The sequence below is a fragment of the Lampris incognitus genome, chromosome 2 (assembly GCF_029633865.1).
Source record: "Lampris incognitus isolate fLamInc1 chromosome 2, fLamInc1.hap2, whole genome shotgun sequence".
NCBI classification, from domain to species: domain Eukaryota; kingdom Metazoa; phylum Chordata; class Actinopteri; order Lampriformes; family Lampridae; genus Lampris; species Lampris incognitus.
The window spans coordinates 79,035,733-79,057,337 of NC_079212.1; the positions used below are offsets into that span (position 1 = coordinate 79,035,733).

The 21,605-nt window shown below is 41.0% G+C and overlaps 1 protein-coding gene across 2 annotated transcripts in view; it reads left to right on the forward strand.

The window, feature by feature from the left end:
* Positions 1-986: 986 nt before the first annotated feature.
* The window catches only part of rbbp5 (retinoblastoma binding protein 5), a 28,662-nt gene continuing 8,043 nt past the window's right edge, over positions 987-21,605 (forward strand). The window contains exons 1-13 of one of the 2 annotated variants that reach the window (XM_056273659.1): positions 987-1,121; positions 4,589-4,614; positions 4,864-5,036; positions 5,192-5,332; positions 7,904-8,066; positions 12,475-12,584; positions 12,999-13,118; positions 13,255-13,408; positions 14,963-15,034; positions 19,398-19,515; positions 19,733-19,802; positions 20,111-20,346; positions 21,251-21,466. In XM_056273659.1, the coding sequence (XP_056129634.1) occupies positions 1,103-1,121; positions 4,589-4,614; positions 4,864-5,036; positions 5,192-5,332; positions 7,904-8,066; positions 12,475-12,584; positions 12,999-13,118; positions 13,255-13,408; positions 14,963-15,034; positions 19,398-19,515; positions 19,733-19,802; positions 20,111-20,346; positions 21,251-21,466 (1,618 nt within the window). In that variant the 5' untranslated portion in view covers positions 987-1,102. The remainder of the gene's footprint in view (positions 1,122-4,588; positions 4,615-4,863; positions 5,037-5,191; positions 5,333-7,903; positions 8,067-12,474; positions 12,585-12,998; positions 13,119-13,254; positions 13,409-14,962; positions 15,035-19,397; positions 19,516-19,732; positions 19,803-20,110; positions 20,347-21,250; positions 21,467-21,605) is intronic. The other variant, XM_056273660.1, reaches the window with a different exon arrangement.

A 21,605-nucleotide genomic window follows, 5' to 3' on the forward strand; every position in this document is an offset into this window, starting at 1 on the left:
ACGTTCTCCTCAACCAGCAAAACTGTCCCACGGTAAGAAACACGTGTGGCTCGGCTCGATTGCTGCTTGACTCCTCCCACAAAACAAAAATGGCCTCTCCCGCGTTCCCTCTTCCGTGTACCCACAAGACCTCTCTCTTAAAGCGACAGTACACGTATATGACGGTCGTTGGAAAACATACATAAAAGTAAATAATGACATAAAATAAAATGTAGTAAACACAAATAACAGCACACAGACAGGATTTGGTGATATTTCATACTCAAACAAAATAAAATAAAAACATTAATTTTAACCTGGTTACACAGTGCATCAATATCTCAGTTGGGTATTATCTTGGCAGAATATAGAGTTTAAAACCGGCCAATTTGACCGCCCATTGTCGTTGTAGGCAGGTGTGAAATCCCGGTCGTTCTGGTGTTAAAGTTTATTTGGATAAAGAGTGTATTTTTTTCATATATATATATATATATATAACAAAACAATGATTTTTTTTGTTAAATCGATGGTCAAGTAAAAGACCACATATTGTTCAATTCAAGAAAAAAACAAACAAAAAAATCCATTAATTCTTTGAAAATATTGAAAATATATGATACCTTGAACGCTACAATATGTATTTAATTTTTTTGTTTTGTTTTGATTTGTTTTTCCGCTGTCCGGAGCTGTATTGTTTATATTGTCTTTTTATTTGTGTTTCTGTTGCCTTTGTGACGTTTTACAGGTTGGATTTAAATAAAGTTTTTTTAAACGTCCGCTACTCGACCGCCATGATAGTCTGAAATCATTGCCTTTAACAATGTATTGTTTGCAACGATGAACAGTTGTTGATTTCAAGGAGTTAAACTACAAGTCCTGTGCTATAGTCAGTTGAAAATAATATCATATATCTTTATAAATTCAAAAACAAACTCACAGCTTAATGAATTGTAAATTCATATTTTGCTTTTTGTTTAGGCACATTAATCGTCACTTTGTTTGGGGTCCTTGCCTTTGCAGGCGGAAATCGCTAGCCGTTAGCGACGCCGCTAAGCACAACATTACTGTACCATCTTTATCCCCGCTCGCTTTCACGGGTCTTGGCACCAGCGGTCGTCCAGCCATGAATTTGGAATTGCTCGGTAACTAAACGTTCACGTTATGTTATCTAAACGCACCAGTGTTCGTATTTCTCCATTTGAGCAAAATAACGTCTAGTACCGATTTAGCAAACGACGATTTAGAGCGATTGTGATCATTAAACCGGTGTTTCTTGTCTTTGTAAAACATATTCCGTTAGGGGTTTAGGCAATAATTGAAAAGGCAATATCTGCAAGGTATTTGAAGGTGTAACCGCTTCTGTGAACGCAGGAGATGCATCGCAAGGACAACGTGTATGGCAGGCCGCCGTGTCACGTATTCATGTGAAGGTGCTAGCCACTAAACATTAGACACTAGTACTCATGTGAAGGTGCTAGCCACTAAACATTAGACACTAGTACTCATGTGAAGGTGCTAGCCACTAAACATTAGACACTAGTACTCATGTGAAGGTGCTAGCCACTAAACATTAGACACTAGTACTCATGTGAAGGTGCTAGCCACTAAACATTAGGCACTAGTACTCATTTGAAGGTGCTAGCCACTAAACATTAGACACTAGTACTTATTTGAAGGTGCTAGCCACTAAACATTAGACACTAGTACTCATGTGAAGGTGCTAGCCACTAAACATTAGACACTAGTACTTATTTGAAGGTGCTAGCCACTAAACATTAGACACTAATACTCATTTGAAGGTGCTAGCCACTAAACATTAGACACTAGTACTTATTTTTTAAACACCAGTACCTATTGCAAAGTCACAAAAAATGCTTACTAGCAATTAGAAGAAACACTAGTTTCTAATATGAGATCGGTCTTCACTTTTCGTATTTATCAGTAACAATTCAGTAACCTCTTGTTATTTTATTTTGTTTACTTGTAACTAACGTAAAAAGCACTATTCACAAGTCTAGCGGGACCTTTTTAGGAACTAGTAACTTTACAGTAGTTACTTATGTTCAAAAATACAAGTACCAATGTTGACTTGTTTTTTTTAATCGACTAGTTCCTAAACGCACCATAGGCCAGTTAAAAGCAACCCACTATAAGAAATATGGCTGAGGTAGTCAGGCATTGGTACCTAAAAATTAAACAATATTATTCATCCTTTTTTAAAACACTCATCACTATTCTGGCTTCCACTTGTTGCTATTGTAAAGTTTATAGTTGCTAAAAAATAGATACTAGGTCCAAAAATGAATTTTTACTCATATCTAAAACAATTATACTTGTAATTATATATTACTCACTAGTAACCATTGATGGATAGTTGCTATTCCAGTAATTAATAGTGAATTTCTCACTGTTACTACTTATGTTTGAATAAAGTCTAGTAGTTTTTCAAAAGTGACCAAATTTGACACTATCAACATTTTCGTTTTGACAAGTCAAATCTGAAATGTTGATATCAACATCTAGTTGTCACTAGTCTTATTAATTCATTAGTGTTAAGAAATATGTCAAGTAAAAACAAATGACATCATTTGGAATAGAAAGTAGATCTTCATAAAAAGCTGCTTGTCAATACTGAATTGCAACTAGAAACAATATAATTGTGACAAGTGAAACTTAAAATAGCACCTAGTTGGTGAATAACTGATATATAATTAATTTAGGTTAAGTTTCCTTTATTAATCCCCTTGGGGAAATTCAGTTACTGCAAATTAACCCATCCTTGCTGTGATCTGTGAGCAGTGGGCTGCCGCCTTCATGCTGCACCCCGGGACGAACTCCAGTTCTTTTCCCATTGCCTTGGTCAGGGTCACAGACAGGAGTATTAACCCTAACATGCATGTTTCTTTTGATGGTGGGGCAAACCGGAGAAAACCCACCGCAGACACAGGGAGAACATGCAAACTCCACACAGAGGATGACCTGGGATGACCCCCAAGGTTGGACAACCCCAGGGGTCGAACTCAGGACCTTCTTGTTGTGAGGCAACAGCGCTAACCACTGGACCACTGTGCCATGCCCAGTGCTTAGTATAATTGGATTAACAACTAGTGCTATTTAAGTAGTGACTAGTAGTTAATGAAAAGTTGATAATATCATATGTGACAACTCATAAGGTTCAATTGATAAGCATTGTGGTATTTTCCTATCAAGAATATGATAGTCTCATCTCATCATCAACCGCTTCTCTGGGGTCGGGTTGCGGTGGCAGCAAGCTAAGTAGGGCACTCCAGATGTCCCTCTCCCCAGCAATGCCCTCCAGCTCCTCCTGGGGGATCCCAAGGCGTTCCCAGGCCAGACTGGACATGTAGTCCCTCCAGCGAGTTCTGGGTCTACCTATCAAAACCACATCATCTGCGAAGAGCAAAGATGCAATTCTGAGGTTCCCAAAACGGACACACTCCTCACCTTGGCTACGCCTTGAGATCCTGTCCATGAATATCACAAACAGAATTGGAGACAAGGGATAATAGTGACTCCCAGAAAGTTGAATCAGTTCATCTGGACACAACGTTTAGTGGGAGAAACGTTTCATCACTCATCTAAGTGACTTTGTCAGTCTCAGCAGACTGCAGGTATCCCCGACCTTATTAAATGGCACAGTTGCATAACGACCGAAACCGGTGCCGGCGACAGACGTACTCTTAGCCCCTGCCCCCTCGGTTCAGGGATGGTCATTCCCCCTTCACATAAATGGCCTCCTTGACTCCCTGTTCAAACCAGTGTTCCCCCCTATCAAGGATCTTCATCCTTGAGAGAGTGGCCCCTGGCTTGTAGATGGTGTAGACTGTGGAGTCCTGGTGTGATGTGTTAGCTCTCCTATGTTGTGCCATCCTCTTGACCAGTGTCTGTTTAGTTTCCCCGATGTATAAGTCATTGCAATCCTCCTGGCACTTAACAGCTACACTATATTGCTCTGTTTGTGCCGGGGGACCCGATCCTTGGGTTGGACCAATTTCTGGTGTGGCATATTTTGGGGCTTGAAAGCAACTGAGACACGGTTTGAAAAATATGTATGTCAACTGTTCCGACATGCCCACCACATACAGAATCTCCACTGGTTTACGCTTAGACCGCTGTTCTAGCTGATATTGACTCATGCCTTTAAATTAGGTAGGGTACTACCGACTAGAATAAAACAAGCTAGTATTTATTAAATTGTTTCTACTTAAAGAAAAGTTACTAATCATAATCAAATGAATAACTAGTGCTTGTTATAATAGAACTAGTATCTAAACTTTAGCAACTAGTAACTACAATAGTAGCTAGTGGCAGTCAAGAGTAGTGACGTGTTTAAAAAAATAAATACTACTGTAATTTTTAGTGGCTAGTGACTTAAAATGAATAAATGAGAAACCGGCCCACCATACAATGTCAACTGAGTAGTGTTACTTTAGTTGATGAGTCATTGCCTTTACTGTACAAATACTTTGAATTTTAGCCAACTGTAAGAGATCTGTAGTAGACAGCAGCATGTATGAAGCAAATACTGATTTAACCTGCCGCACATGACTCAAGAGTTTCATTCCCCTTTTCCCAATGTTTTTTGTAGAATCTTTCGGGCAGAACTATCCAGAGGTAAGGCATCAGCTCTTTATAAGCTTGCAGGTATTGCTATTTTATATTGTCAGAATGCAAGTAAAACCAGGGTATGACATTCTCCTGGGGGAACTCTAGTTGACATGGTTTGAACATGTTTTAATGTATGACAGTTACTCCCTACACAAAGCATCATGTCAGAATGAAAAACTTATGTGTGCTCAGTTCCATTTGTTTCAGAACAGGCAGATTTCTACCATGATCTTAAATTTGTGTGTAATATGCCAGGAGGCCGATGGCACTCTGGACTGTATCAGCATGGCCCTCACCTGCACCTTCAACCGCTGGGGCACCCTGCTGGCTGTTGGCTGCAATGATGGCCGCATTGTGATCTGGGACTTTCTAACACGGGGCATTGCCAAAATCATCAGCGCACACATCCATCCTGTTTGTTCTTTGTGGTGAGACTTTCTGTGTGCTCTGTGGCTCTCCTCTTGGTTTTATTTCTTTGTCTCCATGACTCAGTTACTACTGACAGTTTGTTCTATTTTACACACACCAAGTTGCATATGAAATGGTGGCTGGAACTTGAATTTTTTTCTCTCCCTTGTTCCAGTTGGAGTCGAGATGGCCACAAGTTGGTCAGTGCATCGACAGACAACATTGTGTCCCAGTGGGATGTTCTGACAGGTGACTGTGATCAGAGGTTTCGCTTCCCTTCGCCCATCCTTAAACTGCAGTACCACCCCAGAGACCTGTGAGTCCTCAAGGCACTTCTGTGGATCTTGTGTGATTTGTAGTGCATACATTGTTCTATGAGATTCACATGTCAGCCATGGAATACTTGCAGCTATTCAGTGTAATGCTACGGAGGTGTACTTAAAGGTATACTAGCCAAGACTGCAGCCTCCAGCATAGGAATAAAGGCAATCCAAATCAAAACAAACTGAATTTGTTGCCATCCACACCCACAGGCCTTCGCTCCCTCTCCCACTGTAACTGAGCAAACAGAAAATATCATTATGTTTGAGGTTAACTTTAAATAAGAAAATTATCAACCAAAAAATCCTGTCCACATTGACAGACATGTTCATAGGCATACCGTAAAAAATATAACACAATGCAGTTCAAAAACACGAGTTAAGCCCAAATTCACTAAAAGAAAAGCATGACACAAACATTCCTCCAATGTCACAAACATGAAGTACACTCCTGCCGACACTAACTTCTAGTCCAGTGATGCTCAGACATGAAGTACACGCCTGCTGACGCTAACTTCTAGTCCAGTGATGCTCAAACATGAAGTACACTCCTGCTGACACTAACTTCTAGTCCAGTGATGCTCAAACATGAAGTACACGCCTGCTGACACTAACTTGTAGTCCAGTGGTGCTCAAACATGAAGTACACGCCTGCCAACACGAGCTTTTAGTCCAGTGGTGCTCAAACATGAAGTACACTCCTTCCGACACTAACTTCTAGTCCAGTGGTGCTCAAACATGAAGTACACGCCTGCCGACACTAACTTCTAGTCCAGTGATGCTCAAACATGAAGTACATTCCTGCCGACAGTAACTTCTAGTCCAGTGACGCTCAAACACATGGGATGCTGGAGTAAATAATACAATTACATGTTACATCAAATGAAACACAATTCTATTAAATACTGTAGTGTTAAATCTATCAAATTAAAAGATTGCATAATGGTAAATTAAATTATTTACAAATAATTTCATAATTATACTATATCGTCTTCACATTTATTTACAAGCAATTTAATCAATCATTTAACTGCAATTCCAATCACCACCACTTCTTTTAAGATAATATTATTGTCTGTCACAAAATGACTGCAATTTTCCTTTGAGAAGGCTCAAAAATAAATAAATAATGGACATTTAAACACACACACAAACACGTGTGTAGAATAGGACTAAACCTGTTAGAATGACAACTGACAGGAGCAGTGACAACACTGCTGGGAAAGGCTCCAGCATCCCCGCGAACCTGAGAGCAGGATAAGCGGTTGAGATAATGGATGGATGGATGGAAGATAATGGGTGGATGGATGGAAGATGATGGATGTATGTATGGATGAATGGATGGAAGAACGGTGATAAGTGATGGACGGGTCAGAGTACATTGCTTATCTTAATGGCTTCAGAGTGGTGACCGCAGAGGGAGTAAAAGACTGTGCAGAAGTCTTTCTGGGCCAGGGGGACTTTACAGCACTGACCTGATGGCAGTAACTGGAAGGGTTGGTGGAGGGCTGAAAGGGGTCCTGCTTGGGCGGGCGTTTGGGGTGAGCCAGTTATTCGCCGGCCTGATCAGTTATATGAAAGAGTTTGTTTTGTGTTCGGTGCTGTGGGCGTCATGCCAGGATGACATGTTTAAGCTGAGTATCGTGTCCTGTAAACTAGGCTTAAAATGTCCTTGCTGACATTTTGTGATCATAGAGCTCTGGCACTTAGCAGTTAAACGAGTGACTGGAGGGGAGAAGTAGGATGGTGCAAGTCCATGTACTATTCTGTAAGTTAAAAGTAGAATCTTGAAGTCAGATCTGGCATGTGCAGGGAGCCGGTGTACTGAGATAAGAACAGGATAATATGACCACATTTTCTAGTCTTGTTAATATCTTAGCAGCAGTATTTTGTACAAGTTTTAATTTGCTGATAGTTGATTAAAGTAAGCCAGAAAAGCGTGTGACAACAGTCCAGCCTAGATGAGACATGCATGAACAATAATATGGACTGTTAATGAGTTTTGATATAACTGCATACATTGATTTTATTTGATGCAATATTTAATATGATAGCGTTTTATTCAATCCATCATTTAATTTGATAACTATTTGATCAATACACTGTTTAGTTTATTATTTCTGTCACTTTGTTACCCTTCAGAGGATTATTTTGAAAAAAATAAACGTACACAGTGATTTATTTATTTATTGTTGGCGAAGCATGCGGAAGAATAAGATAAGGTAGTAGTAAATGTTAAAGAAGACGTGCAGTTGTTGTGGCTAGCAAGCAGATATGGCAGTCCAAGCTGTTGGAAGACCTTGACCTTGGAAGACCTTGACCAAGAGATGCTCCAACATGAAAGCCTAAAATGCAGGGTCGACAGTTTCGGCCTTTTTTTTTTGTTTTTTTTTTTGCAAGTGGCTGATGCTCTAACACTACCAACTGTTTTATTTCCTGTGTATATTGAGGGTTTGGAGTAGTCAGATGGCCATGTAATTACCAGTATAAACATAGATGTCAGTAGGTTAAACAGAAATGATGATATTTGTAACTTTTTCTAAGAAATAATGGCTCTTGTGTTTCAGGGACAAAGTCCTTGTGTGTCCCATGAAGTCTGCTCCTGTCCTGTTGACGTTATCAGACTCCAAACATGTGGTCCTACCTGTGGACGATGATTCAGACTTAAATGTTGTTGCAGCCTTTGACAGACGGGGCGAGTACATCTACACTGGAAATGCCAAAGGAAAGGTCAGACTCGTCTGTAATTGTGTTTTTGCGTTGTCATTTTTTTCATCATTTGTGTTTGGGGGTATTTACTCCTCTGGTTCGAGAAACACTTGAAAAGTACTCAGCTATATTAAACCTACAATGTGTAACTTTTGAGAAGTAAAACTGAGCTAGATTTTGGAAGTACGGAACCAGAATAATTCCCCCCACACACCAACATTGTTATTATGAAGTACTTTTGTACTTACAGTTGAACTACATCTAAATGTGACGATTGCTATTTTCGAAGCAATGGCACTTAGTCCGTCCACAAGATCCACAGTAATGCCGTTGACATTATAATGTATTGCAATTGATAACCTACCCATGTAAAAAAAAAAAGATCGGCGAACCTAGTTATGAAGCACTTTTGTACTTATGTAGATTTTGTACTTATGTAGATTGATGAGAGGAAAAAAGGAATTTAATCCATTTTGGAATAAGGCTGTAACATAACAAAATGTGGGGAAAGTGAAAGGGTGTGAATACTTTCCGGATGCACTGTAGATATGGATTGCTGTTTTCACTTCGCTGAGGGAGACGGGCCTACTGCTGAGCATGCAACCGAACTGCATGAGCAGAGTTGACTGACAGCCAGGAGGTATGCCCCCTTTTGAATTTCTCTGGCTGGATAGAAGGATGAAGCTCGGAGTGAAACTTCAGAAGAGAACATCTCTGCACTGCTGCTGCGCTGGTCTGTGAAGCTGCATCACACCAGATGATGAGTCAGTGTGGCCACGCTGACATATATTCTGGAGTGAGGCTCAAACACAGAAGAAAAAACAAACTCATGCTTTTGCTTTTAATATACACTTGACAGATGTATCAGGAATACCAGGAAATGTGGAGAAACACCTACTTCCTCATCATATTGCCATATGGTGGTTAAGTTTGGCTACCTTACAACCATCCAGTGGTGATAGCAGTGCAAAGGGTAGTATAATAATAATAATCATAATCATAATAATCATTTTATTATAGTATGTTGAAAGGAATAGCAGTGCACTGTCAAGAGAGGTCCATTAATTTTAGTGCTGCGTAAGAGAAGAACATTCAGAGATTACAAACTGGTCATCATTTCATGTTGTAAATAAAGTGCAGGGAATACTTTTTCAATAAGTGCTGGATAATGGTGTGATGAAACAAACATTTTGCGATTGGACGTGAATGTTGACTTAAACGTCCTGGTTTGATTTCCAATTATCCATCCGTCCATCCATTATCTTAACCGCTTATCCTACTCTCAGGGTTGCGGGGATGCTGGAACCTATTCCAGCAGTCATTGGGTGGCAGGCAGGGAGACACCCTGGACATGCCGCCAGACTGTCACAGGGCTGACACACACACACACACACACACACACACACACACACACACACACACACACACACTCACTCACTCACTCACTCACTCACTCACTCACTCACTCACTCACTCACTCTTAGGGACAATTTAGTACAGCCAATTCACCTGACTTACATGTCTTTGGACTGTGGGAGGAAACCGGACCCCTGGAGGAAACCCATGCAGGCATGGGGAGAACATGCAAACTCCACACAGAGGACGACCCGGGATGACCCACCAAGGTTGGACTACCCCGGGGCTCGAACCCAGGACTTTCTTGCTGTGAGGCGACCGTGCTAACCACTGCGCCACCGTGCCTGATTTCGAATTATTTGTGTTAAAATGTATTCATATTACAGAGCTCTGCTTCTATATACTACACAGCTGTTTAACTAAGAAATATACTTTATTCAAACTTTACACAATTAAAGATGCCACTCTGGTGTTTTTAACTGTGTGTTTTTAAATAAATAGCTGGTGAGCCCCTTGACTACTGTTGTTGCCTTTTCTCTGGCATGAGGACGCGGCAGCCCCCCGTACGGGCCACAACTGTTGCAAAACTCTTCCACTACTGGGGTGTTATGGCACAAGACATGAGACTATGATGGTAGCCACGGGGCTCAATAGCCATTTAATTTAAAAACACATGTTTAAAAACAACAGAGATTAACACAATATTAAATCATCAAGATGTGTGCAGAATATCACTATAAGAGAGCTGCTACAGCTCTGCATCTCGCGCTCTATCCCTCTCCCTGGTGTCCTTGTGTGGGTACCTGCTATGAGCCATTTAGCTGGGTTCCCATGCATCTTGGAAAACTTTGAAATTTATGGACAAGTTTTATAGTCATGGAAATCACCTGGAAAATGATGTAACTGATCAAATGTCCTGTAAATATTATTGACATCCTGGCAGCCTGACCAGGGTGTCTCCCCGCCTGCCGCCCAATGACTGCTGGGGTAGGCTCCAACATCTCCGCAACCCTGAGAGGAGCATACGTGGTTTGGATAATGGATGGATGGATGGAAATTTGTAGTTAGATTATAAAACTGTATCTTTACCCACTGAGATGGCATATTTTCAGCATAATTTTTAGCTGAGCTCACATATTTTATCCATATTTTAGCTGCTAAGATTGCACATCAGTGATTGAAGTTTAATAAGATTTAGAATGGGTCTGTTTGATTTAGGTATGCAAAGAAATAGCCTTGACAGTACTATTGATGATTGTTAGTGCTGGTCTATCAGTTTGTCTGTTAGTGCTGCTAGGCGTGCTGGGACACCTAAATGAAATGGACCCATTATTCCTTTTATGAGCTGCAGCTGTGGTTATCCTGCTATGCTTACATCACAGAGTACCATGACCAGCCTGGCATGCGTTTAACCTTTAGATGATTTTTAATCTGTGGGTGTCAGCAAACTTGCTAAAATGGTTTAAGGCACTGAACCCCAGTAAGCGGCCTACGGGCGAGGTCTGGCCCACGAGAGACAAATGTTTGGCCCACACCGACCCATTGGCACTAACACAGCTGTCGTAACATGTGAAATAAAGTGTGTGCTGCTCTACTTTATTTTGGCCTCACCCCACACCGTACACTTGACCTATGCCATAGAGCGCGTAGACGTAAGGCGTACTACTCGCTCTCTGCGGTCCTTGACTAGACAGAGCCACTCACCAGCTGAGTCACAGATAATCAATAATTGTCCTAAAACAAGAACTTGGCCTGCGCAAAAAAGTGGAAAGTTGATTAGGAAAACCGTCAGTTCATATCTGACTGGACTGATCAGTATGTTTTATTTTACGGGACCACAGCAATGTCAAACCGACATGCTTGATATGCATGCAGACCGCAGCTGTCTGCACAGCAGATAATCTCAAGCAGCACTTCGACACTATGCATGCTGCCAGTTTTAATGCCAACTACCCTACAAAATCAGATCACTGCAAACAAGTACTCCATTTCTACAATCTGTAAATCAACATCGGCACAAAAGTGCACCAGCTGCCTCATTGCATGTTTCATGGAGCCTTGCTAAAGCTAAGAAGCCATTCATTGATGCTGAGTTGAGTAAAACATGTGCAAATGATATGGTTGATGAAGTTTTAAGTCATGAAAAGAAACAAGAAGACGGTTGCGGAGCTATTAAAGCAGGTGCCATTGTTAGCTAACACGGCATCAAGAAGAGTAGAACTTTTAGTGGAGGAGTGTTTTTTCAATCTGCTCACCGATTTGAAGAAAGCGGAAGCCATATTACTAGCCATAGACTCGTCCAGTGACCGAACCGATATGGAGCAGCTATCTGTGTTCCCAATATTTTTTGATGGGAAGACCTTTCAGGAAGAGCTGCTTTGTTTGCTTCCTCTGCCTGGGTGGTGCACAACTGGGGAAAGCATCTTTAATGAATTAACACAGTTCTTTGAGAAGAGTGGCTTGGATGTGAGCAGAATTGTGTCTGTTGTCACTGATGGGGCTCCATCAATGGTGGGACAACACACGGGCTTGGTAAGCAGGCTTGCCGCTGTCAACTCAGCGCTCTTACCATTTATCATTGACCAATTAGTAAAGATCACTAAACTTTGGGGAAATGAAAGAGGCAATGGATACTGTGATGAGACTGGTACATTTCATTTGCAAGGGGCGTCTGGGTGGCGTAGCGGTCTATTCCGTTGTTTGCCAACATGGGAATCGCCGGTTTGTATCCCCGTGTTACCTCCGGCTTGGTTGGCCGTCCCTACAGACACAGGTAGCTGTGTCTGCGGGTGGGAAGCCAGGTGTGGGAATATGTCCTGGCCACTGCACTAGCGCCTCCTCTGGTCAGTTGGGGCGCTTGTTTGGGGAGGTGAGGGGAATAGTGTGAACAGCTAGAAAGTTCTATATAGAATGCAGTCCATTTAAATGTACAGTAACAGGGGAAGCCTTGGATTTGAATTGTTTCTGACAGGAAGAGGAGTGATGACAGGTTTGGAAGGCGATGCGCTGTAAGTGTCCGTGGGGGACTATCTTTTCTGTTGTCCATTGTCATAGCAGTCTCTCCCACTTGTAGATCTTGGTACTGAACACAGACACTCAGGAGCTGGTAGCCTCCTTCAGAGTGACAACTGGCACCAGCAATACCACTGCTATCAAGTCTATTGAGTTTGCACGGAAGGGCAGGTGAGTAAAATAAACTGAAAAAGAAAAAATAGTGTTTTTTTTTTGCTGTTCAGATCATGAGTGACTGAATACTCTGTCAAGTGTTCAGTTAGGTCTTGGTACCAAACATGTTTTTTTTTTTTATCCCAGAAGGACAAATAATACAATGTCTCATCAAGGTTATGCACTTATATGTCATGTTGCAGGTCAGAATGGAGTTTAAGATAGAACACCTCTTTGCTCTGTGCAACATACAGAAATCAGTAAATACTATTGTTAAATGTGTAAATAGGGTAAATGTATCAAAACATTTCAGAATAGCTTTTTGACAGCAGCATCTTTCCCCTGCTGTGTTATTTAAGGGCAAGTCCTTTCTTCTGTGCCCCTTTTCTTACTCCTTGTCTTCCTCTCCACCCTTCTCTGCCTTTGATTCAGTTGCTTTCTGATAAACACAGCAGACAGAATCATCAGAGTGTATGACGGCAGGGAAATTCTCACCTGCGGGAAGGAAGGCGAGCCTGAGCCGATGCAGAAACTTCAAGACCTGGTCAACAGGTAGCGTTATACATTAAAAACACCTGTCTATGCAAAATGCAGAAAGCAGTACTTTTACTTTTAATTTGTTATCTTAACTCCCATCTTTCATTCTGCTTCCCCTCTTGTTTCGACCCCTTCCCATTTGAGTGTTCAGGACCCCATGGAAGCGCTGCTGTTTTTCCGGAGATGGGGAGTACATTGTGGCTGGTTCAGCCAGACAGCATGCCCTCTACATCTGGGAGAAGAGCATCGGCAACCTGGTCAAAATTCTGCACGGGACCAGAGGAGAGTTGTTGCTTGATGTTGCTGTAAGAAGTTCAGATCCTTGTTCTGTTATGTTCTTGTTCTTTGTTTCATCTTCCCTTTATTAATATCACTTTCTCATAAAGTTAGGTGAGATATTTAAAGATGTAATCTGTGATTTTATATTAAAAATGCCATACTCGATACTTTTCCCCACTGGCATTTGTGTAATAACAACGATTTAATGTATTTGCGTTGTGTTATTGCTATAGAAATCATATTGAAGCCTAGATGCACAGCTGTTTCCTGTGGGCATGTATTGAAGCCAATTTTTTGTTTTGTTTTTTGGATCAGTCAAAGATGGCAGTTTGTAATTTCATGGAAACATCGGTAGGGTTCTGGGAGAAAATTTGATACTGCTGGAGTAAATATGGGACTTGAAGCTCCGCTGTGTGAATCATACTGCTTGTCAGGAGTCCTCAATGGCTGATTGCTAGTTCCTCAAGCAATCACATCACCAGTTGCTTGTGTTTTTGTATTGTAAGTACACCTTTGATAAAGACTCGGATTAAGTAGTAATAAATGGTTCGTTCATCTTGTTTGAGCAGCAGATGAAGTTATTTTAACACTAGATGCTAACGCTAATGCTATCACAAATCACTAGTGACCCTAACACTTAGGCTTGATTCAAAAGTGCTGCACTGTCAGTTTCAAGCAGCCTGTGCTGTTTCACGTACTGTTTAAGATGCTGATCAATGATAAACTCTAAGCGGAGAAACAGGTAGACAATTGTGCTCAATTTATAAGTTGTGATATTGGGCTATACAAATAAAATTGGCTTGGCTCATTCAATAATGTTAGCGAAACAGACCTACACATGTAGATTTGGGATACTTTTGTCATGAAATTCACTCTTGACGCTGTTCCTTCGTGTGAGGTATGATAGTTAATATGGATTTTTTTTTTTTAGAATTTAGGGTGGTTAGCGCAGTCGCCTCACAGCAAGAAGGTCCTGGGTTCGAGCCCCAGGGTAATCCAACTTTGGGAGTTGTCCCGGGTCGTCCTCTGTGTGGAGTTTGCATGTTCTCCCCGTGTCTGTGACCTAGAGACATTCATTTATATACTAACCTCCTTATTATATCGTTGTAATTCCCTGCATGACAGGGTTAGGCACAGAAGGAATTACTCTCTGCCCCTCCTGAAGCTAGTGCTGAATACAGAATGTAAATGTGATTCGCCAGATGCATCTGTTGGTTCATATAACTTGGTTTATATGGAACTGTTTTATTACTTCTAATTGCTGTAATTCTATTTCTTTTTTTTGTTCTGTTATTCATTGATTCTATTCAGCATTTTGCCAAATACCTGGGGTTTTTAAAATGTTCCTAAAATACATGTTGATGTTGATCATTCGTTGGGAAGTATGGTCTTCTGTGTTAGCTGTTCGTAATGCCTCCAGCATTACCAACAGCTAACACAGAAGACCATTGTTCCAACACTCAATGAAGCTGTTCTTGCATCTTACGGTGGCACCGCTTCCCAGTAGGTCTCTCAATGTTATTGTTTCCTTAATTCCGCAAACATTTTCTAACCTGATTTACTATTTTGTCTTTTTCCAGTGGCATCCTGTACGCCCGATTATTGCCTCCATCTCAAGTGGAGTGGTTTCGATCTGGGCCCAGAATCAAGTGGTGAGTAGACCATAGTACAAAGGGGTAAATAATGATCCATGCCAGTGAAAAACAAGATTTTCCAGCTATCTGTTTTTTTTAAATTTTTTTTTATGGAAGCTAATAATGGACAAATTTTAAATGAAAACGCTATTATTACAATTTGATTTTCAAGTTATACATGCATTATTTGTGAAAATATGTGAATACAGGTGTAATTATTAAAGGTAGGATTTGTGGGCTGCAGTTTGTAAACACAACATTCAAAGTTGGCCCCTCCTCCTTGGCTCAACGATACCAGAAGCACACACCCCCTGACCGCAGCTGCCAGAACACATCCTTGTGTACAGGCCAAGTTCGCATGCTGGTGAACACTGAAAGAGAGGATGGGGATGAAGCCAACCCCAGATTCACTCTCATTTTGGAACGAGCTTTGTCCGCTTGGCGTTTCACCTCGCTATATTTGCATCTTTTTGGCACTGTGTCCATCATTGTCGTAGCTTCCTCTTGGATGCGTGATTTATGATCTTGATCTGGCACCTGTTCACTATGTTTTTATAGAGTCCCTCTGCCAGAGGTTAGTGCCCAGAAACGTCCCATACACAGCCAAATAAGAAAATGTAGGCAGAGGTCAGGGTCTCTGCAGATACAGACACATGTCTAGTGGCTCATAAGTGATGACTGAGAGGGATTATTTTTGCATGAGTCTGTATATTGGTTTTTAGGAAAATCCTACTGTTCCACCTTTAAGGTCATGAATCAAATTTTAACTCCGTAATCTTATTGCCCTTGCATTTTCATGTTTGCCCTTTTTATTGGTTGGCTAAATTCAAATGTTCATCCAATTTGAAATAAGTAAAAGACCACTGATCTTTGCAATTGCAGTTTAGCTGACGACTGAGTTTTGAGAGAGCAGGCTAATGTTAGCTAACTTACAGACACTTACCGGTCTGAATGAGTCTTGAAATGATGAACAAAGTTGGACGTTGTAGTCTGGCTGTCAGAAATCTATGTTGAGCACGTCTTGCACGTCAGTTTGCCATTTTCCTTCGCATGTGAACTTTTTGAATCCGAAGGTGATGACTCTTGGCACAGCTCCAGCTGACATGACGATGCCAGTCTGATCTGAGAGGGTGTGCATCTTGATGAAAAAAAAAATGTAAGGTAGCGAGGAGCTTGACTGATTGACAGGGTAGTCATCCAGTCATAGCAATGCCATTGGATAACATGCTAGGCCTTTTTTTACAAGAAGTGTAACAACTCATTGACATGCATACTAGCATACTACTACATATATGGACTTATAAAATTTAAATGTTAATACCTTTTTCACAGTAAGTCATATAAACACCCCCCCCCCGTACCCCACTCTAGATCAGATATCCATCCATGTAAGACACACCTACTTATGGAAAAATTAATTGTGCGCCATTTTGACAATTAATAAAATCTGCTTTTTCGTTACTCCTTCGGTATATTTGATCCGATCTTAAACAGATTTATAAATACTGACATGTGTATGTAGGTGGCACCATAATCAATTTCACATTTTGGCGGACATCATAGAAACTGTTGGTTGTAGAAACAAAATTATTTTTTCCCTCAATTCCTTCAGTCAAGACACATCTGTCTTTATAAACCATAGCCATTTCCATCTGACCAGATTTTTCACCATTTGAATTTATTTCCTCAACTTTCTTATGGCTATGCCTTCTACAAGTTTAGTCCAATTTTCACCAAATTCTGCACATGGCCTCATTGAACCATTGTGCAGAAAAGTTATCCCTTGGTTCTTTGATATTCAGTACAGTTTTGCTATAATTTATTTCCAAATTTGAATCAGATTCCCATGGCCGGGGCTTATTTTACAAAATGTGCCATAAATTATTAACTATATGTGCTTTCGCTACCAAACTGGGTACATTAGTAGATACTATGTAGACCCTGGGCTACCCATAGAAATCATATTAAAATCCTAGGAGCAGCAACCCAGTTGGTTTCTATTGGTGCTTATTGAAGCTGGTTTTTGGGCCAAATCCAAGATGACGATTGGTCAGTTTATGGAAACATTGGCAGAATTCTGTGAAAAATTGCTACTGCAGGTTAAAACTGGTGTAAAAGCATACCAGCAAGATTTTATTTCGGCTTTAATGGTGGAATTCTGCTGTGTAAATCGTGCTCTCTGTCAAGTTAAGAGTCCTCAATGGCTGTAACAAGCAAGTAGATCACAGCTGCTTGTGTTTTGTATTGTATGTAAACCTTTCACAAATAAAGACTCAGATTATGTTTTATTCATTTTCCATTTAATGAGCTGCAGAAGAAGTTAATTTAATGCTAGATGCTAGCTTTGCTAACAATAGCGCGATCACAAATTGCTAACAACCTAATACTGATTAAAAAGTGCTGCACTGTCAATTTCAAACCACCAGCGCCACTTCAGGCACTGTTTACAAAATGTTGATCGATGATGTAAACTTTTTAAAAGGTGCAACATGTAGACAAATGGACACAATTATGCTCATACAATATGTTAAATTTGAAGTATTTTTATCATGAAATTCACTTCTAACGCTGTTCCATTGCGCAAGGTATTTTGGTTAAAGTGGTTTTTTAGGTAGGTTTTGGCGTGGTTAAGTTTAGATATGGATTTGTTTTTTTTAAGGCTAGGTTCACGATTTGGAAGGGTGGGCATCCCTTCCAGCACGCTATTTAGTGACGACTTTGGAAGTGGTGCTTCCAAATTTTTCAAGGTCGTAGATTTTTCTGTAACACGAGGAAAGATGGCAGTGTCATCAACAAAGCTAAAATTGAAATGGAGGTGGACCTGGGATGATGAGAATGGTGTGGATGGGGAATAACTGACTGGACTATGTTGTATTCTCCACTACATTGCAGCAGCATCTTAATTTGTAATTTATAATAACAGTTTTAATAAACCTGTTATTATCTCACTGATCTGTATCACATTTTAAATGCAATGGTTTCCATCTGACATGAAAAATATCGCACTATTAAACCTAATGTTGCTGTGTGAAGAAAATCGTCTCCCCTCTCATGTATTAGCCTACAGCTATGATCTTTGTATGACTATGCATCCTGTCTCGCCTTCGTACTCCAATGCCCACATCAGGCTGAAGAAGGAACAATGTATAAGGGTAGGCTTGTTCAAATAACATTCAAAATATTTGCTTTTAAGTTTAATAAGCTTGGCAATTCCCAAAAAATACAGGGGGGGGGGGGGAATAGACTGCTTGACATAGCAGTCTTGTGAATTTTTTCAAGAATATTTTTCCGCTTTAATCCCTCCAGGCAACTCTGTGACTACCTGGCAATGACAACATGCCCACTGTGATGCGAATCAGGGCTTTTGTAAAAAAATAAAATTAACACAAAAATTTGTAATGAGTACGCAAGTATGTCCCGTGTTAAAATGCTTCCAGTGTGATCACAGCCTTAAGGCAGGCTTCACGAGGCCACCATTGAGAGGGCAAGTGAGTTTAAATTAAATTAAATTAGTGAATTTAAATGTTATATATGACCTTAATGGTTAAAGGAAAAAACAGATTGCAGTTGTTTCGTTTCACTTTAATTTTCAAATTTGAAACGAATATTTAAATGTTGTCAACCTTAGTACAGGACATGACTTTAAAATGAAACGTCAAATGGTTATTTAATCTACATTTAGATATTGTCAGGAAATGTTGAGCCTCACCATGAACATTCTAATTCAGGTCGGATTATTGTGACTGTTTTCACATTCTGTCACAGGTGAAGCATGCAGAACTTGAAAATGAAGCTAACAATTGGGTTGCATTTTCATTTGAATTTTGTTCATTACAAACTTCCACAGTTTTGGATCATTGTAAATTACTGTTATTAAAATCCTAAACATGGAGTGTTGGGAATCTTTTTTTTTTTTGGTCTTTATTATATCGTTTTCTCAATCTCCTTTTATGTCAGTCTGATCTTGTTCTTGTGTCTTTTTTCTCTTGAATTAAAACCGTCCAAGAATTAAAAACGTTCGAAAATTCCTGTGTACTTGTGCAAAATTAAGACCACATTTTGACTAAATATGAGACTTTTCCCAATGTAGTTCTCCTCATTAGTAGGGTCTTAAATATATGTGCTCTAGATAATCTGTATCAGTATTTCTGAGGTTCTCTGAATCTTGGAAATTTTAACCTCATTTGCTCCCAGTGTCTACCAGAGCTTCCTGTCCTTCACCTTCCCTCGTCTGCAAATATATGCTCACGCCTGTCTCCTCAGCAGAGGGGGAGGACTGCTTGTCATCCCTTGTAATAAAATTGACATCATTAACCTGCTCCTTGCCATCTGATCACATGAGCGTCACGATATGATGTGTAGCTGATTGTCTTGTCTTCAGGAAAACTGGAGTGCTTTTGCGCCAGATTTTAAAGAGCTGGATGAGAATGTGGAATATGAGGAACGAGAGTCAGAGTTTGACATTGAAGATGAGGACAAGAGTGAACCAGAACAAACAGGTGAACATCACACGTGTACATTTAACTCTAGCTACTGGAAGACTTTTAAATCTGTGAGAAAAATTACATGAAATTACCAGTGACTGATGAATTTAGTGTTGGGGGGGCTAATGCTTATAGTACTTACACTGCTATGGCTGGTTATCCTGACCACCTTGTATGTTTGTGTGTGTGTGTTTTTTTTTTTCATTACTGTGGCATTAAATGTCTGTCCCAGGTGCTGATGCTGCAGAGGACGAAGAAGTGGATGTAACAACTGTTGATCCCATATTAGCGTTTTGCAGTAGGTGAGCATTTACAGCAATGTTGACAACATTTATGAACAGAATATCCCATATGTAGTTAAGATGCCGTGCCTGGCTGAGCCATCTATTGTACATTTTATAATCCTATTAATTTTTCTGGATTTAATCAATGTTATGCTGATCTCATTCTTCTATTTTGTTAAAGCAATTCAGTTATTATATTTAAAAAAAAAAAAGATAGCTAAATGCTTTGGAAAGGGCAGACGTTTTAAAAAAAAGAAAAGCAAAACAGTTGTTTGTGAATTACAAAAGTTGCTCTACCTCAACCTAGTTATCTGTATCACCTGTAGTGATGAGGAGCTGGAAGACTACAAGGCCCTGCTCTACCTACCCATTGCTCCTGAGGTAGAAGACCCAGAGGAAAACCCCTTCGGCCCCCCACCAGATACCTCTGGCCCAAATGCTTCTGCAGAGGATGGCCCCGGGAGTGGGGACAAGAAGCAACGACAGCCATCCGCTGAGGGAGGCCCAGCTAAGAAAAAGGCCCGCACTACCACCATTGAACTGCAGGGAGTGCCCAGTGATGGTGAGATGATTAAAGAAAGAAAGACATTTTTGTTTTGATTATTTATAGATTTGCATGTAACATTTGATGCCACTCAGAAATAGATTGTGTAAGGACTGGGTTGGTAATACCTCAATACATACATCAAGGTATTGATGTTTTCCCAACCCAGTCCTCAAGCACCCCCTGTCCTGCAGATTTTTTTTTTTTTTTTTGGGAGCGATTTTTTTCTCTCTTTTTCTACCCAATTGTACTTGGCCAATTACCCCACTCGTCCGAGCTGTACCGGTCGCTGCTCCACCCCCTCTGCCGATCCGGGGAGGGCTGCAGACTACCACATGCCTCCTCTGACACATGTGGAGTCACCAGCCGCTTCTTTTTACATGACAGTGAGGATTTTCACCAGGGGGACGTAGCACATGGGAGGATCACGCTATTCCCCCCAGTTCCCCCTCCTCCCCCAAACAGGCGCCCCGATCGACCAGGGGAGGCACCAGTGCAGCAACCAGGACACATACCCACATCCGGCTACCCACCCGCAGACACAGCCAATTGTGTCTGTAGGGACGCCCAACCAAGCCAGAGGTAACATGGGGATTTGAACCAGCGATCCTCGTGTTGGTAGGCAATGGAATAGACCGCTACGCTACACAGACACCCGTGCAGATTTTTTTTTAATAACTCAGCATACGTAGGCCTACCTGAGGTTACTCAGCCTATCATATTTTTGCATTTAATTATGTGTCAGGTGTGCCAAGCTTGACACAGTTAAGCGCTGATTAGTTGAGTATGTACAAGCATGCCTACCTATTGAGAGTTACAATGAAAATGTCAAGGACAGGGGGTACTTGAGGACTGGGCTGGAAAACACTTAGCTATATTTCTGGACCCCATATCACTGGTCCATTTGTCTTCCTTTGCTCAGAGGTGCATCCTCTACTGGGTGTGAAGGGGGATGGAAAGTCCAAAAAGAAGACAGCAGGCCGGCCCAAAGGCTCCAAAGGTAAAGACAAAGACTTCCCCCTCAGGGCAAAGTCTTACCGGGGCGACCGGCCTTCCCACACCATCGAAACCCTGGGCAGCACTGGGATGGGAGGAGGAGGAGGGATAAAGGGCAGAGCAGAGGGGGGCCTGGCCACAGGTAAGGATGCCAAAACCCACCCTGGTCGATCTCGGAGCTGTGTCTAGCCTGTTAGTTATGACTGGCACTTCAAAAGTGCCAGATATCTCCAGAGCATCTTTGACATTGGCCACCACCCTAGTTTAACAACCCCCACCCC